Here is a 17,866-nt window from a genome sequence, read left to right as displayed (position 1 = left end):
TATATCCGTCAGTTCGTTATAAGCCTGTTCGTTATAACCGTAGTTTACTGTATATTTATATCACATTGTCAGGTAAATGTGATGTCTGATTGGCTGGTTCTTGTTTTGTTTCATGCTGCACTCTGCAATATTCCAACCATATCATGGCAGCCTGTGAATAATCAATTCAGGACTATCAAGCCAGTGGTTGATATTATGAGCAACAAACATACCACTGGTTACCACATAATCAACGAGAATGAACATTTATGTTGCCGCAAGTGGAGCCGGGCGTGGTGTCATGTGTCCAGCCACTGGGTTGCTAGTCAAAACATGAGGCAGTTCTTGAAGATGATGATGATATTTATTCTTTTGGAGTAGATGGTGGGAGGGAAGCTGTAAACAAGAGTCCTCCCTCCATAAAGAGTTCATGCAGAATGCATGAGGAGGGCAGGTGAGAAAGGAAGTTAAAGAAGTGGACCAAAGGGCCAATCAAAAGAAAGGTAGCATCTGACAGGTATTAAAGGAAGTCAAGATGCTTCAGTCACATAAAGTGGTGGACATATCTAAAAATAGATAGGGGGAAGTCCAGGTGAAGCTGGAGAAATTACAGAGGCTGCAAAAGGGTATCAGGTTGGTGTTAGTTGGCTGACATTCAACTGCAGACAAGGACAACATATAATGAACATATAATGAACACAGAATGAAGTGATGGTGATAATAGATGAACATGTATATATATATGTATAGAATGAATCTAAGGGGGGTTATAAGTGGGTGGTACTTATGTGGCTATAACTCATTCAGAGTTAGCACCACCCCCCGGCTACACAAGCATAGGATACTGCGGACCATTTCTACCCTGGAACCGCCTGAGTATTGCGATTGAGAGTGACCATAATCAGTCAAACCCTCTTCCAGATCAAAGAGTGAGTGAGTAAGCCATAGTCGCACCTTGTAACCACCCGATACTCACTAGTCACCTCTTGTGACAAGTAAGCGTAACTGAAGACCTATTCTGCCCTGGAACACCCACAGGTAGACAAGCATTGGGGGCTGAGGACCTATTCTGCCCTGGAACACCCACAGGGAGACAAGCATTAGGGGCTGAGGACCTATTCTGCCCTGGAACACCCACAGGGAGACAAGCATTGGGTGCTGAGGACCTATTCTGCCCTGGAACACCCACAGGGAAACAAGCATTGGGCTCTGAGGACCTATTCTGCCCTGGAACACCCACAGGGAGACAAGCATTGAGCTCTGAGGACCTATTCTGCCCTGGAACACTCACAGGAAGACAAGCATTGGGCTCTGAGGACCTATTCTGCCCTGGAACACCCACAGGGAGACAAGCATTGGGCTCTGAGGACCTATTCTGCCCTGGAACACCCACAGGGAGACAAGCATGGGAACCAGGGACTGTTTTTGCTCCAGAGTCAGCAGAAGAAAAAAGAACAAAGTACAATAACTTGATTTACAAACTTTATTCCACATTCATTAAATGTATTTTATGTACACACCAACTGCTAGAACCGGTTTATCAATTAGAATGTTTTCACAAAGCTGCCACCCATAGCCAGTGGTAATGGCCATGGCACTATCTGATGACCTCGTAGTCATGGTTACAGACTCTTCTCAGAGATTTGCACACATCACACAGTTGTATCTACCTAGGCCTTTGAGAGTCAGTCCATGTATTGTCACACAAATGCTGCCATAACACCTTTTTCCTGTCCCAGTTTTCATATTATATGTTCAAGACCATAGTCAATTCAAAACTACAATTTCAAATCGTTTTGATTCATCTCAGAGTTGTCATTGAGGTGAAAATTAGAAAGATAAAAATGAAAGAAAGATTTTTTGTCCCTTCTACAATAACCTCTTTGGCATTTGTTTCATGACAGAAATAAGTTACTTAGTTGACATTAATTAAGACAATAGACTTGGTTCATCATACAGTTGTAGGCCAGAGGATCAAAAAGCAGCCACTAGGCCTGGCACTGGCTTGCAGATAAATATATACATGTATTCTGAGGGAAATTGTGTTAGTTTCCTGGCTAGTATATGATCATAAGTTTATGGCATGACTAAGGGACCCCCAACCCCCAACCAGCAGAAAGAAAAGACTGATTTCAAAAATTTTTGTCATCCCACATTTGTTAAAGTTTGATCCAGCTGATCTGCAAACCAAGCAGTTGAACCAGGCCTCACAACTGGCAGATACAGAGCAGGGACCAGGGGGTGCTCAGACACTTTACATGTTAACTGCCCCCTCGGTACCACTTTGTGACTTGGGTATTATGTGCACACACACCCCTTTTTCAAAATCCTGGACCGGCTTCTGTTAACACTTCATCCTGACTTGTAGATCCACAGGCATGATAGGGACATCGTGTTGGTTAACTGGGTTGTATATACACAGGTATGCTAGGCAACATCGTGTTGGTTTACTTGGTTGTATATACAAACATATGCTAGGCGACATCGTGTTGGTTTACCGCTGCTTCTTGATGTAGGTGAAGGCACTCTCTGGAGGGGGAGGTCGGTAGTAGCGGCGGTACCACATGCCCAGGGTGATGAGGCCCAAGGAGAACCTGCAGGAGGATTCACATGTAAGTAGGGTCCAAGAATTTGCAAGAGTACACACATGGATTGGGCCAAAGATATGCAAGAGTACACACAAAGATTAGGCCCAAGAATTTGCAATATCACACACATAGATTGGGCCCAAGAATTTGCAAGAGTACACACATAGATTGGGCCAAAGAATATGGAGTACCATTGAACATTCTACCAAGAACACCAAGGAGTGCCATCGTGCATTCTACCAAGAACACCAAGGAGTGCCATCGTGCATTCTACCAAGAACACCAAGGAGTGCCATCGTGCATTCTACCAAGAACACCAAGGAGTGCCATCGTGCATTCTACCAAGAACACCAAGGAGTGCCATCGTGCATTCTACCAAGAACACCAAGGAGTGCCATCGTGCATTCTACCAAGAACACCAAGGAGTGCCATCGTGCATTCTACCAAGAACACCAAGGAGTGCCATCGTGCATTCTACCAAGAACACCAAGGAGTGCCATTGTGCATTCTACCAAGAACACCAAGGAGTGTCATCGTGCATTCTACCAAGAACACCAAGGAGTGCCATCATGCATTCTACCAAGAACACCAAGGAGTGCCATCGTGCATTCTACCAAGAACACCAAGGAGTGCCATCGTGCATTCTACCAAGAACACCAAGGAGGGCCATCGTGCATTCTACAAAGAACACCAAAGAGTGCCATCGTGCATTCTACCAAGAACACCAAGGAGTGCCATCGTGCATTCTACCAAGAACACCAAGGAGTGCCATCGTGCATTCTACCAAGAACACCAAGGAGTGCCATCGTGCATTCTACCAAGAACACCAAGGAGTGCCATCGTGCATTCTACCAAGAACACCAAGGAGTGCCATCGTGCATTCTACCAAGAACACCAAGGAGTGCCATTGTGCATTCTACCAAGAACACCAAGGAGTGTCATCGTGCATTCTACCAAGAACACCAAGGAGTGCCATCATGCATTCTACCAAGAACACCAAGGAGTGCCATCGTGCATTCTACCAAGAACACCAAGGAGTGCCATCGTGCATTCTACCAAGAACACCAAGGAGGGCCATCGTGCATTCTACAAAGAACACCAAAGAGTGCCATCGTGCATTCTACCAAGAACGACAAGGAGTGCCATCATGCATTCTACCAAGAACACCAAGGAGGGCCATCGTGCATTCTACCAAGAACACCAAGGAGTGCCATCGTGCATTCTACCAAGAACACCAAGGAGTGCCATCGTGCATTCTACCAAGAACACCAAGGAGTGCCATCGTGCATTCTACCAAGAACACCAAGGAGTGCCATCGTGCATTCTACCAAGAACACCAAGGAGCGCCATCGTGCATTCTACCAAGAACACCAAGAAGTGCCATCGTGCATTCTACCAAGAACGCCAAGGAGTGCCATCATGCATTCTACAAAGAACACCAAGGAAGGCCATCGTGCATTCTTCAAAGAACACCAAGGAGTGCCATCTTGCATTCTACCAAGAACACCAAGGAGTGCCATCGTGCATTCTACCAAGAACACCAAGGAGTGCCATCGTGCATTCTACCAAGAACACCAAGGAGTGCCATCGTGCATTCTACCAAGAACACCAAGGAGTGCCATCGTGCATTCTACCAAGAACACCAAAGAGTGCCATCGTGCATTCTACCAAGAACGCCAAGGAGTGCCATCATGCATTCTACCAAGAACATCAAGGAGTGCCATCGTGCATTCTACCAAGAACACCAAGGAGTGCCATCGTGCATTCTACCAAGAACACCAAGGAGTGCCATCGTGCATTCTACCAAGAACACCAAGGAGTGCCATCGTGCATTCTACCAAGAACACCAAGGAGTGCCATCGTGCATTCTACCAAGAACACCAAGGAGTGCCATCGTGCATTTTACCAAGAACACCAAGAAGTGCCATCGTGCATTCTACCAAGAACACCAAGGAGCGCCATCGTGCATTCTACCAAGACCACCAAGGAGTGCCATCGTGCATTCTACCAAGAACACCAAGGAGTGCCATCGTGCATTCTACCAAGAACACCAAGGAGTGCCATCGTGCATTCTACCAAGAACACCAAGGAGTGCCATCGTGCATTCTACCAAGAACACCAAGGAGTGCCATCATGCATTCTACCAAGAACACCAAGGAGTGCCATCATGCATTCTACCAAGAACACCAAGGAATGCCATCATGCATTCTAGCAGGAACACAAAGAAGCCGCCATCATGCATTGTAGCAACACCAAGGAGCGCCATCATGCATTCTAGCAGGAACACAAAGAAGCGCCATTATGCATTGTAGCAACACCAAGGAGTGCCATCATGCATTCTAGCAGGAACACAAAGAAGCGCCATCATGCATTGTAGCAACACCAAGGAGCGCCATCATGCATTCTGTCCATTTGCATAATTGATATACTATCTTCAGTTTGACCAGTCAGCACTGGAACCTGCTAGTTATTTGTACCCCACCACCCCTGTGTCAACAAGTAGGGCAATGAGATTTTTTACTTACCATGTGATGATGTATGACATGTGTTCGTTCCTGAGGGTGACCCTCGTCTGACCTCCAACCGGTCCTCCATTCACTGTGCTGTCTGCCAATACAAGGAGACAGAGTGAGTGAGTGAGTGAGTGAGTGGCAGGCCGCTCAAACAAATACTTTGAGGTTCTGCTTACAAGGCTTCAATAACCAGTGACATGGTTGAAATGTTTTATTTGTTTGCTGTTTATTGCCACACCCGACAATATTCTAACTTCTTGAGGCAAGACGATCTGATCAATAATCAAAATCTATTTTGTGATAAAACAGGTCTTACTTTGTGCATCAAATCATGTGAGCACCTTGATTAAAACATGAAAAGATTTGGAAAATATCTGTTGACGCCAAGTTGAAGGTACGCATGCTCTGCAGATCCTGCATTCGACCGAAATTTGCACAGTTGTCGATTTAGCTATGGGATTTTGATTGGACTATGCATAGACTCGTTGGTCCAGCCAAAATGTAACTCTATAATTCCAGCCTAGGTGGAAACTGGACTTTTATGGTCAGTTAACTCTCTTGCCTCTGGAATATGATGTGTGGGGTGAAATTGGGTTTAACGTCACGTCCAAGATTATTGCACTTATATAGCGGCGTGCATGTACGTGTGTGTTTGTGTGGCTGCTTGTACTTGTCCAGACTAATGCTGATTTATAGTGCTAGCTCACTGAGATACCATGCCGCAGTTTAACATGAATACCCCACTCAGGTGCAGTATATTGACTCCAAGCCGACCAGTCCTTGTTTTAGCCCCTTAATGCCGAGCACCAGACAGGGTAACAACAAGTACCATCTTTTAACATCTTTTCTTATGGTGGAACCCCGGACCTTCCGCTCTCCGGGCGGACACTCTACCACTAGACCACAGCGGTCGTGGAAGATGACGAAAGCTATGGTAACTACTCACATCTGTCTGCATCAATGAAGACTGACGCGGTACCAGCTGCCTCGGACATCTCGGTGACACTCCGGTACAACCAGTACCCCGACGTGTTGTGGTTCCCCTTTGGCATGAATGGGTTGCGCTACAACATCAACAATAACATCAACATGGTAGACATCGACAACATCAACAATAACATAAAGGGCGGTCGGGTAGCCAAGAGGTTAAAGCGTTCGCTCGTCACACCGAAGACCTGGGTTCGAATCCCGACATGGGTACAATGTGTGAAGCCCATTTCTGGTGTCCCCCGCCGTGATATCGCTGGAATATTGCTAAAAGCGGCATAAAACCAAACTCACTCACTCGCTCACTCAATAACATCAACATGGTAGACATCAACAACATCAACATAATAAATAACATAAACTTGTTCATATTTATATGAACGTGCCTGATAGCTTTTATTAAAATATCGAAACGTTTTGCTGATTTCTTGCATTAGATCATGTGGGCACATACCGTATTTGACGTAATAAGCGCCCCGCTCTTAAAAGCGCCCATGGCTATAATTGCTCACAAATTAGCAAGTGAACAATCCCAATTAGCACTCTTTCCGATTGATCAATATACACAAGACTTTTATATTCGCGTATAATACGCAATCGTATGGGGTTTAACGTAGCGTCCAAGATTATTGCACTTATATAGCGACGTGCATGCACGTGTATGTGTGTGTGTGTGTGGCTGTTGGTACTAGTCCGGACTGATGCCGATTTACTGTGCTAGCACACAGAGATACCATGCCACAGTTTAACATGAATACCCCACTCAGACACAGTATACTGACTCCGTGCCAACCAGTCCTTGTTTTAGCCCCTTAATGCCGAGCGCCAGACAGGGTAACAACAAGTACCATCTTTTAACGTCTTTTGGTATGACGCGGCTGTGGATGGAAACCCGGACCTTCCGCTCTCCGGGCGGACGCTCTACCATTAGACATCGGAGGGACAAGACTATAAATAGGATGTATCCGTCTTACCTGGTCATCGTGACGCACCACTCCGACTATCTCCACCTCATCCGCTATCTGCAAAATACCAAGGTTCCTACTGGATACAGAATAAGTCGTCCTATACACATACAATTTGAGAATGGATGCAAATCATTTATACTGCGAGTCCTACGGGATGAATAAAATTAAATTTATTTTTTATCAAAATTTCTATTATGTGAAGAAATACAGTCAATGTTGAGAGTGACTATGGCTGATTTCCTTCAGTCTAACTTGGACATCCCCATCTGTTTTATTTGTTTGTTATTTACTGCGCACTCGACAATATTCCGGTTATATGATGGCGGTTTGGAAATAATCGAGTCTGGACCAGACAATCCAGTGATTGACATCATGAGCATAAATCATGCATCAACAAACTCAGCGAGTTCCGTTAGTCACCTCTTATGATAAGTATAGGTTGCAGAATCTCAATTCTTGACCAACTCTTGACTCCAAAATCATAAACCTCTGTAAAGCACTGTATGTTGCCATGGAAACACAAATATAACATACAACAACATTCAGGGATAATATGGCTAGCCCTCATCACTACAAACACTGCAGCAAGATACAGACATTTAAAAAAACATTTAACCCAACTTATGATATTAGATCATTGTGTATATTTTCTTAATTTTTCATGATCATATAAAGAAAGATTGCCTTTTCGTTTAACTTGTGTTCATAGGAGTATGAACCTTAACAGAGTGATGGCAAAATTCTATGAACATCGGAGCTCATAAATGTCTTGCAGTCATACAACCCATTCAATAACTTTGGACCTACTCATGCTTTTAGATTATTTTCGCTAGGTCATGTAACAATAAAGATATAATTTGGAGCTGATGTCAAAAACAAATCTGTGGAAAACCACCATAATGTCCACAAGGCACAAACCAGATGACATGAATGTGTACATAGGAAAGGGGAGATAATTGAATGCAAGTGTATGGACATTCACAGAATTATCTCCCTTGAACAAAAACTTGTGTCCTGAGAATGAATGAGTGAGTGAGTGAGTTGGGTTTTACGCCGCTTTTAACAGTATTCCAGTTATATCACGGCTTGTCAGCTTAATGTGGGAGGGAAGCCCGAAGTGATAGGGGTCTCAGACATTTACCACTTCGGTGAAACCCTTGAGCACGGGTACGGTGCTGACAAACCTAGAAACATAATCGGGGCGAACCGGGATTCGAACCCACACTCACAGGTTTCTGGCGTGCCCAAGGGACGCAACTCTGCACAGCGAATCGCGGCGCCTTAGACGACTGGGCCACCCGTGCCCCTTGAGAATGAATGATGCCATCAGTGACTATCAGTATCGGTGTCTGTGCCAGTGAACAATTATCAATGAATTAGTTCTGTTATGGTATCAAATTTGAGGGTACCCAAAAACACTTTGAGCTTTTTCTCCTGCATATGCACATGAATGTTTTGAGAATCATGTCATGATAAAGAGACTTCTTTGATTTTGTCAATTACGAAAGATTGCATCACATTTTCCCCAACTCCCACCTAGTGACTCTTTCATGCGAAGTTTGGTTATATACTCCCCAGGGAGCTGAGAATGATATATGAATGTAAAGTCATCCGTGGACTTCATTAATATTGGTGTAGCAATTTGATGTGCACTGCACACGGATTCTAGCACATTATGAATACTCATCAGTATCTTTTCACCCCAGTCTCTCGCCACATGGTGCTGTTGTCCTCACCTGACCTTTCTGCCGCGTCGCAGAATTTTGGTTCTTGGCCGGAACCCACCCTCGATTCACCAGGATGGTCAAGCTGCAAACACAGGCAGATGAATCATCCAGAAACAATGTGTCAATGCAATTTATCAATACTGGTCATTATTAACTTGAAAATAGCTTGGAACATTTTGAGAGAACAACTTCTAAAAAGGAATTTTTGCTTTACGTTATATGTGTTTCTGCACAGATAAAAAATAGAGATGAGATGCTTATCATGCTGAGACAAGTAAGTCCAGCAGGGATGATGGATGAGGTGATTCAGGCAACATTGTTTCAACTCAAGTTTGACAAATCAAACAAAAAGCATTCCCAGGAATGGATCTGTTCATCTGAGACAAAGGCAACTAAATCAAAGTTGTTCTGACATAAATATTGATCAAACTTCAAATTGTGTTGGGGGGCACTGTGGCCCAGTTGACTGAGGAGCCACAATTCGCTGTGCAGAGTTGTGTCCCTTTAGCTCACCAGAAACCTATGATTGTGGGTTCGAATCCCGGTTGGCCCGATTATGTTTCTAGGTTTGTCAGCACCATACCCGTGCTCATGGGTTTCACCGAAGTGGTAAACGTCTGAGACCTGCATCACTTCGGGCTTTTCTCCCACATTAAGCAGACGTGCCTTGATATAACAGGAATACCGTTAAAAGCGGCGTTAAACGCAACTCAATCACTCACTCAAATTGTATTGGTGTCATATCCATTTTTCCAAACCAATCGATAACCTTTTTTTCAAATTGTCTAGTATTCATACACAGTATGAAGATCGAAAGATTTTTGGTATCCGAATTCATTTAACAACATTTTACCATGAATCAGATTGCAACACACACCCATTCATTTCACAAACAAATAATACAGGTGACGTACTCCCTATCCGAGAGTATAAACGGTGTGACAACGTTGGATCCAGGGCTCGGTGTGTTGACATTGATGAGTCCACCCTGACTCTCCGTCATCACGTTACTTCGTGGAGCGATGTACATCTCCCGACTGTGATCAAACCGGCCGCGGACTGTCACGCTGCGGTATTCCAGGTCCTTAAACTCCTCCAAGCTGAAAACACAGAGGTCGTGATCAACTCAAAACCTGATCAGACCAATAAACTACACTGAACATCACGTATGAAGTGATCAGACCAATAAACTACAGTGTACATCACGTATGAAGTCATTTGACCAATAAACTACACTGTACTATCACGTATGAAGTCATTTGACCAATAAACTACAGTGTACATTATGTACCGTATATCGCTGTGTATAACGCGAGTTTTTTGTACCTAAAATGAGGGGGATAAGAAGGGGGGTCGTCTTATACAAAGATCTCACATTTTTTTCCACTGGCGATGTCAACCGGCGTCCGATAGCCAGCCCAGCATTTGACACTAAAACTTCGCATTTCGTTCTTAATAACTGTTCCAATAACTATTCCCATACATAAACATGATTTGTATCTCTTTTCCTTGAATAAAGTTTAATCATTTCTGCAAATAAAGTTGAAATGACCCTCGCCTCGATGCAGATTGTCAAACCAGCTGACACGGTAAAACAATCAACATCCGTGAGTAGAGAGCGGGAAGTACTGGTAAGCATTTGCATATTGCACACGTGACCTTACATGTGATAACCGGTGAAGCTGAAATTAATTCCCGCTGTTTTTACATTTGTATTAACAACTGTTGGAGACAGTGTGAATAAGTGATTGTGGAATAAACACGCTGAATGTGAAGCAAATATAAGCCTAGTTAGTTACAACATAGTTAATTGGCGATTAAATTACTCCCCATTGTCTCTTATATGTTATTACTTCATAAATGAATTTTATTTTACAGGCACCAATTTGGTGTCGTACCGTGTAAACACAAAATGGCAACATGTGCTGGAGTTACACACGCGACCAATCATCGTAGAAAAAACAACGCAAGATAAACATATTTGTATTGAATATATAAGGTTTGTGTGCGCACTTGTGATGTGCTTCATTCCAGGTCGCCATATACACGGAGTATAGGACTTTGGGTTGATTTTGAAGGTGTGTACAGGGGGGTCGTCTTATACGTGGGGTCGCCTTATACACAGCGATATACGGTATGAAGGGATCGGACCAATAAACTACACTGTACATCACGTATGACGCGATCAGACCAATAAACTACACTGTACTATCACGTATGAAGTCATTTGACCAATAAACTACACTGTACATCACGTACATATGAAGTCATCAGACCCATAAACTACACTGTATATCACATATCAAGTGATCAAACCAATAAACTACACTGTACATCACGTATGAAGTGATCAGAACAATAAACTACACCGACCATCACATATCAAGTGATCAGACCAACAAACTACAGATGATACTGACTCAAGTGGAAGAGGAATGGGTGGCTGGGTCGTCTTCTTCTCAAGGTCAGCAATCAGACCCAGCTTCCATTCGCGTCGTCGAATCTGCCACGTGCCCAGACAAAACGCTGCGGCCGGAATCACCTGGAACCATGGAGCAGAGCTGTGAGTTGTAAACCAACCGTGGACAACAGGGAAATGCATTGTGAAAACACACACACACACACACACACACACACACACACACACACACAGACACTCACACTCACACTCACACAGACACTCACACTCACACAGACACACACACACTCACACACAGAAGCACAGGTGATCATGCTAACTAGAAGCAGGTGATCATATTACTAGAAGCAGGTGATCTTTCACTAGAAGCAGGTGATCATGTTACTAGAAGCAGGTGATCGTGTTACAAGAAGCAGGTGATCGTGTTACTAGAATCAGGTGATCATGTTACTAGAAGCAGGTGATCATGTTACTAGAAGCAGGTTTATCATGTTACTAGAAGCAGGTTTATCATGTTACTAGAAGGTGATCATGTTACTAGAAGCAGGTGATCTTTTACTAGAAGCAGGTGATCATGTTACAAGAAGCAGGTGATTGTGTTACTAGAAGCAGGTGATCATGTTACAAGAAGCAGGTGACCTTGTTACTAGAAGTAGGTGATCGTGTTACTAGAAGCAGGTGATCATGTTACTAGAATCGGGTGATCATGTTACTAGAAGCAGGTGATGGTGTTACTAGAAGCAGGTGATCATGTTACTAGAAGCAGGTGACCTTGTTACTAGAAGTAGGTGATCATGTTACTAGAAGCAGGTGATCTTTTACTAGAAGCAGGTGATCATGTTACAAGAAGCAGGTGATTGTGTTACTAGAAGCAGGTGATCATGTTACAAGAAGCAGGTGACCTTGTTACTAGAAGTAGGTGATCATGTTACTAGAAGTAGGTGATCATGTTACTAGAATCGGGTGATCATGTTACTAGAAGCAGGTGACCTTGTTACTAGAAGGTGATCGTGTTACAAGAAGCAGGTGATCATGTTACTAGAATCAGGTGATCATGTTACTAGAAGCAGGTGATCATGTTACTAGAAGCAGGTTTATCATGTTACTAGAAGCAGGTTTATCATGTTACTAGAAGGTGATCATGTTACTAGAAGCAGGTGATCTTTTACTAGAAGCAGGTGATCATGTTACAAGAAGCAGGTGATTGTGTTACTAGAAGCTGGTGATCATGTTACTAGAAGCAGGTGACCTTGTTACTAGAAGTAGGTGATCGTGTTACTAGAATCGGGTGATCATGTTACTAGAAGCAGGTGACCTTGTTACTAGAAGGTGATCGTGTTACAAGAAGCAGGTGATCATGTTACTAGAAGCAGGTTTATCATGTTACTAGAAGCAGGTTTATCATGTTACTAGAAGGTGATCATGTTACTAGAAGCAGGTGATCTTTTACTAGAAGCAGGTGATCATGTTACTAGAAGCAGGTGATCATGTTACTAGAAGCAGGTTTATCATGTTACTAGAAGCAGGTTTATCATGTTACTAGAAGGTGATCATGTTACTAGAAGCAGGTGATCTTTTACTAGAAGCAGGTGATCATGTTACAAGAAGCAGGTGATTGTGTTACTAGAAGCTGGTGATCATGTTACTAGAAGCAGGTGACCTTGTTACTAGAAGTAGGTGATCGTGTTACTAGAAGCAGGTGATCATGTTACTAGAATCGGGTGATCATGTTACTAGAAGCAGGTGATGGTGTTACTAGAAGCAGGTGATCATGTTACTAGAAGCAGGTGACCTTGTTACTAGAAGTAGGTGATCATGTTACTAGAAGCAGGTGATCTTTTACTAGAAGCAGGTGATCATGTTACAAGAAGCAGGTGATTGTGTTACTAGAAGCAGGTGATCGTGTTACAAGAAGCAGGTGACCTTGTTACTAGAAGTAGGTGATCATGTTACTAGAAGCAGGTGATCTTTTACTAGAAGCAGGTGATCATGTTACAAGAAGCAGGTGATTGTGTTACTAGAAGCAGGTGATCATGTTACTAGAAGCAGGTGACCTTGTTACTAGAAGTAGGTGATCATGTTACTAGAAGTAGGTGATCATGTTACTAGAATCGGGTGATCATGTTACTAGAAGCAGGTGACCTTGTTACTAGAAGGTGATCATGTTACTAGAAGCAGGTGATCATGTTACTAGAATCGGGTGATCATGTTACTAGAAGGTGATCATGTTACTGGAAGCAGGTGATCATGCTACTAGAATCGGGTGATCTTGTATGATGCAGTCAGTTCCGTTGTGTGATATACAATCTAATGAAAGTTGAAGACTGTCACAGCAGATTAATCTTGACGCCACAAACAGCAGGTTCTGAAAGAATTTTAGTCCATTTGACCATCATCCTCGATTATGCTGTGCATCAAAATTTCCATTCTTGTCTAACATATATACCCTAAACCCACTTGCTACCTCAGTTGGACATTCAAAAAGATGTTTCCTGAGTATTAAGAGGAATGTCTTGATGAATAAAAACATTCCCCTGTTGTATTTCATGGCCCACAACGATGTAAGCTATGAACGGATGATATCACTGCTTGTGTCAGTCCATCTTCCCAAGGCAAGGGAGTTAACTGACTGTAAAAGTCCAATTTTCACCCTTGCCAAACCAGGCTGGAATTTCTTGGCTTGATCGTGGCACCACTAGTGCATATTACCATTAAATGTCCCTTCTATGTCCCTGCTATTGACCAGTCATATTCCACCTCTCAAATCACTTGCATTTGCTTCAAACAAAATGGTGGTGCCCTGTCAAGATGATATGATAGACAATCACGATCTATATTGTAATAAAACGGACCTCAATTTGCATCAAATCACTTAAGCACCTGATTAAAAACCTGAAGAGATTTGGAAAATATCTGCTGATGCCAAGTGGCGAACGGTACACATGCTTTGTAAATCCTGCAATCGACCAAAATCTACACGACAATTTACGAACCAGATGGCGATTTCGTTACGTCATTTTGATTGGACTATGCATAGTGGACTCATAAGTCCAGGCAAATATAACTCCATAATGTGATAACTCCTGTCTAGTTCGGCAAGGGCAGAAACTGGACTTTAATGATCAGTTAATTCCCTTGCCTCAGGAAGATGGTTTCAGTCACACAAGGACAGTGTTATAATGGCTTGGACAGCTAATGTTTGAGCTGTGTTATTCAAACAGGACTCAAAACAAAGCTAAGTGGCCAATCAGAACAAAAGATGATATCCCTGATAATTGAGGATGCTAGGCGTGTCTGAGATGTACAGTAACCATGGTAACTACCAGCAGAGCGTAGCCTCCTTCACCGAATGTCTTTTTCCTCTTGTATGCCCTGGTTTGTCTGGGAGCCTGTTGAGTGGACTGAGACCGGAGGATAAAAACTTGGCCTCGTCTCTGAAAAAAGAATTTAGCAACAAAATGAGTGAGTGACTAGATTTACGCTGCTTTTAGCAGTACTCCAGCACTATCACGGCAGGGGATACCAGAAATGGGCTTCACACATTGTACCCATGTCGGGAATCAAACCCGGGTCTTCGGCGTGACGAGCGAACGCTTTAACCACTACGCTACCCAACCGCCCCTATTTAGCAACTAAAAACATATAAAAAGCTTCATAGATATATTTTGGTTGTGAAGCAACAAAAGAGATCTCTTCAACACCATCAACAATGACAGGCAATCACTTGGAGTGTGTTAGGAAAAATGAGTTTTCTTGTATTTTTCCTTAACGCACAAAGTGAAATGAGAAAAACATACTGCATGTATGTTGTCTTCAGACTTACCGTAATTAGAATCGAATGTCGGATGGGAAGTGTGAGAAATGATGACTGGGAAAAGATCTCAGAAGAGTTGAGTTGAGTTGAAATTAACAAGGCTTCCAAGATTATTGCACTTATATAGCCACATTGAGTGTAGGGGTGTTTGTACTAGCGCCGACTACTGCCAGTGTTATAGTGCCACAGTTTAACATGGATACTAAACTCAGACATAATATACTAACTCCGAGCCAACCAGTCCTTGTTAAAATTTAGCCCCATCTTTTGGTATTAAGGGGTTGGGGATGGAGCCATTGACCTTCCAATCTCCTGTCACTGTATCCACTGGCCAATGGAGGCAGTTTCCAGTCACAGATATTGCCAAACAAACATGAACACAATGAAAATGTTCTTTACTTATTGACTGTCATAGTGCAGTAAAAGCCAGTCAGGTTTGACAACTGTTCACTATATCATAAATGGGTAAATGTCTTTTAGGCAAGTCTTTAAGATGTATTTTAAGAAACAGGTTTACTTCTTTCCTGTGTTATTTATATATGTGTTACAAAAACATAACATTCCTGTTATTAGTGGCTTAGTTCATACAGAACCACTTTTTTAATTACTATATTCCCCATCATAAGCACCCACACCTAAAGCAATGTGCAAGTATTCTTTATATATACCCAATAATAAGCCGCAATGTTTTCGAGTTCAAATTTGCAGAGGGTGCATATTATACATGTAGACCCTGATTAGTAGAACGTGGAACTTTTATCTTGCAAACACACAGTTTCGGTAGTCAATTAATAAATATGCCATTAAATGGGTAATTATATGAAAACACATATTAATACTCATCTTTGCACTGAAAACATTATTGTAATTTAACATTGGTCACTGTTATATTATTACATATTGCGTTGGGGTCGTAAAGTGGGGTACCTATCCTAATGATAATAAAGCGTTGCCTAACCGTTGGGATCGTTATAAGGTGTAATGCACAAAAATAGTATGGCAATTAACGTCAGGAAGGGACGATTACGGAACTTGACATAAGAGTAGTTGGTCTAGCAATTCCTCAGTATTAAATAAGTTTTCATGCGTTGATTGCATACAAACTTACCAAACTGCATAGTAAATTAGAGGATCGCGAAAATAATGTCATAATTGAAACTTGAAATAATGATCTCAAGATCATTACATGCCACACATCGTACGAATGTTGGAGCACCCTTCCGAGCACCTGTTAGAGTTATCTGCCCATTTGCTCTTCGTTGTAAAAATTGCGTTGATTTGATGTTGGTTCATTGTGTGTACCAATCACCATAGAGCTCTCATAAGCTTCAAGATGGCCGACGTGCAGAAAAGACTGCAAAGTGAGGTTGAAAAATACCAAAGTGTTCAGAAAGGTGGTCATTTTATTTGATTTTCACTATTTTATATTAGTCTATTCGTTTTTGTACACACCATATTCTTGTTTTAAACATTTTAGAACTCAATTCTAAGAAAACAGGCAATTTATGTGAGACAAGATTCATGTTTCGATATCGGTCTAGATTTTTCGTTGACCATTTTGGTAAACAAGTCCGGACGAAACAAATATTTGATTTCACTGTGCTCATTAGATGTAAACATGCAACACAATGGGGTTTCGGTCGAATGTATTTGCTGTCGACTGTCGACTGTAGCCTTCATTCTTGCCCGAACGAATCGTATGCAAATGTTTGCAGCCGAAACTTCAGTTCAGCATGCAATTATTGGATCTATATAGTTATGATGACTAAAATTCAAGTAGGATAATTATATTATTGAAACACATGATTGAGACCCATTTTATATATCAGCATTGGAAAGTGGCACTTGTCCTGTAGTCCTTGCCAAATTTCCCAATCGTTAAGGTATCATGAGGACCAGTAGAAATTTGCCATTTTTATCTGTTTTGTGTTAAGTTATCATTATATGGACTAGTGGACTAAAACTGTTAGTTTCTACCACTGTGGAGAGAGAGAGCAGGTGTGTGTGTAGGGGGGGGGGGGGCTTTATGTATATGGTTCTGGTGTTTCAAAAATATCACTATTTTGCATCAGGGGGCTGAGGGCAAGACTGCAGTTTACCAGGTGAGGCATCTTACATCAACTGGGGACAATTGGCTCCAACTAATGAGTTAATTAGCCACAGGATTACAAATAGTTTTCCACAGGACCACTGTCACAAAGAATTAATGCTTGTTTACACAGTGATCCGCACTTGATTATTTACTATTGTGCACATACCCATTAGCCACTCTTTGTGTTTACGATGGTCAGTCACTCGTATCAACACCCTGATGACACAGCAAGTATCGCTGTTGCATAGTAGTATAACCATTGATGAGAATACTCTAGAAGCAAGAGTTTAAATGGGTATACATGTTTGTCGTGTGTATGGAAGATTTGGAGTCACAAAAGTTAATCCCTTTCAATCCAAGATTGCATCCTCTGATTGATATATGACCATGATGACATGGAGTTTCAGTGGTTTGAAGAGATTAATTAGCGTAAATATAATCTCCTGCTTTCAGACCTTCAGAAGTACATGTCTGTGAGGCAACAGCTTGATGCCCAGCTGAATGAAAACACCTTGGTGAAGGAGGTGAGTATAGAACAGCAATAGGTCCCCACTAGTTGCCCCAACGGAGACCCTTTCCATTGGTGTAGTGGTAGACATCTGCGTCCTACCAAAAGATGTTAAAAGATGGCACTTGTTGTTACCCTGTCTGGCGCTTGGCAAAAGGGCATAAAGCAGCATTAGTCCTAACTAGTACAAGCACACACACTCATGCACATACGGGGGCACGGGAAGCCCAGTGGTCTAAGGCGCTGCAATTGACTGTACAGAGTTACGTCC

The 17,866-nt window shown here is 42.5% G+C and overlaps 1 protein-coding gene across 1 annotated transcript; it reads right to left on the bottom strand.

Moving 5' to 3' along the window:
• Positions 1-1,448: 1,448 nt before the first annotated feature.
• On the bottom strand, positions 1,449-16,239 carry LOC124121678 (surfeit locus protein 1-like). Its single transcript, XM_048380885.1, has 9 exons — positions 16,104-16,239; positions 14,505-14,615; positions 11,183-11,304; positions 9,677-9,862; positions 8,772-8,844; positions 7,042-7,089; positions 6,027-6,144; positions 5,093-5,174; positions 1,449-2,573 (listed from the first exon to the last, which is right to left on the bottom strand). The coding sequence occupies exons 1-9, from the start codon at positions 16,176-16,178 to the stop codon at positions 2,474-2,476; spliced, it is 915 nt and encodes a 304-aa protein (XP_048236842.1). The 5' UTR covers positions 16,179-16,239; the 3' UTR covers positions 1,449-2,473.
• Between the last annotated feature and the right edge of the window lie 1,627 nt (positions 16,240-17,866).

The sequence above is a fragment of the Haliotis rufescens genome, unplaced genomic scaffold, assembly GCF_023055435.1.
Source record: "Haliotis rufescens isolate VD_foot unplaced genomic scaffold, xgHalRufe1.0.p SCAF_338, whole genome shotgun sequence".
Lineage (NCBI taxonomy): Eukaryota > Metazoa > Mollusca > Gastropoda > Lepetellida > Haliotidae > Haliotis > Haliotis rufescens.
Note: the sequence above shows the minus strand (reverse complement) of the source record. Positions and strands in the feature narration are given on the sequence as shown.

Excerpts from the sequence above, each read along its gene's own strand:
- LOC124121678 (XM_048380885.1), bottom strand. The coding sequence starts at position 16,178 with ATGATCTTGAGATCATTATTTCAAGTTTCAATTATGACATTATTTTCG. Across the intron at positions 8,845-9,676 it reads TTTATACTCTCGGATAGGGA|CTTGACCATCCTGGTGAATC; the intron begins GTACGTCACCTG and ends CTGTGTTTGCAG. Across the intron at positions 5,175-6,026 it reads CTTCATTGATGCAGACAGAT|ACAGCACAGTGAATGGAGGA; the intron begins GTGAGTAGTTAC and ends TTGTATTGGCAG.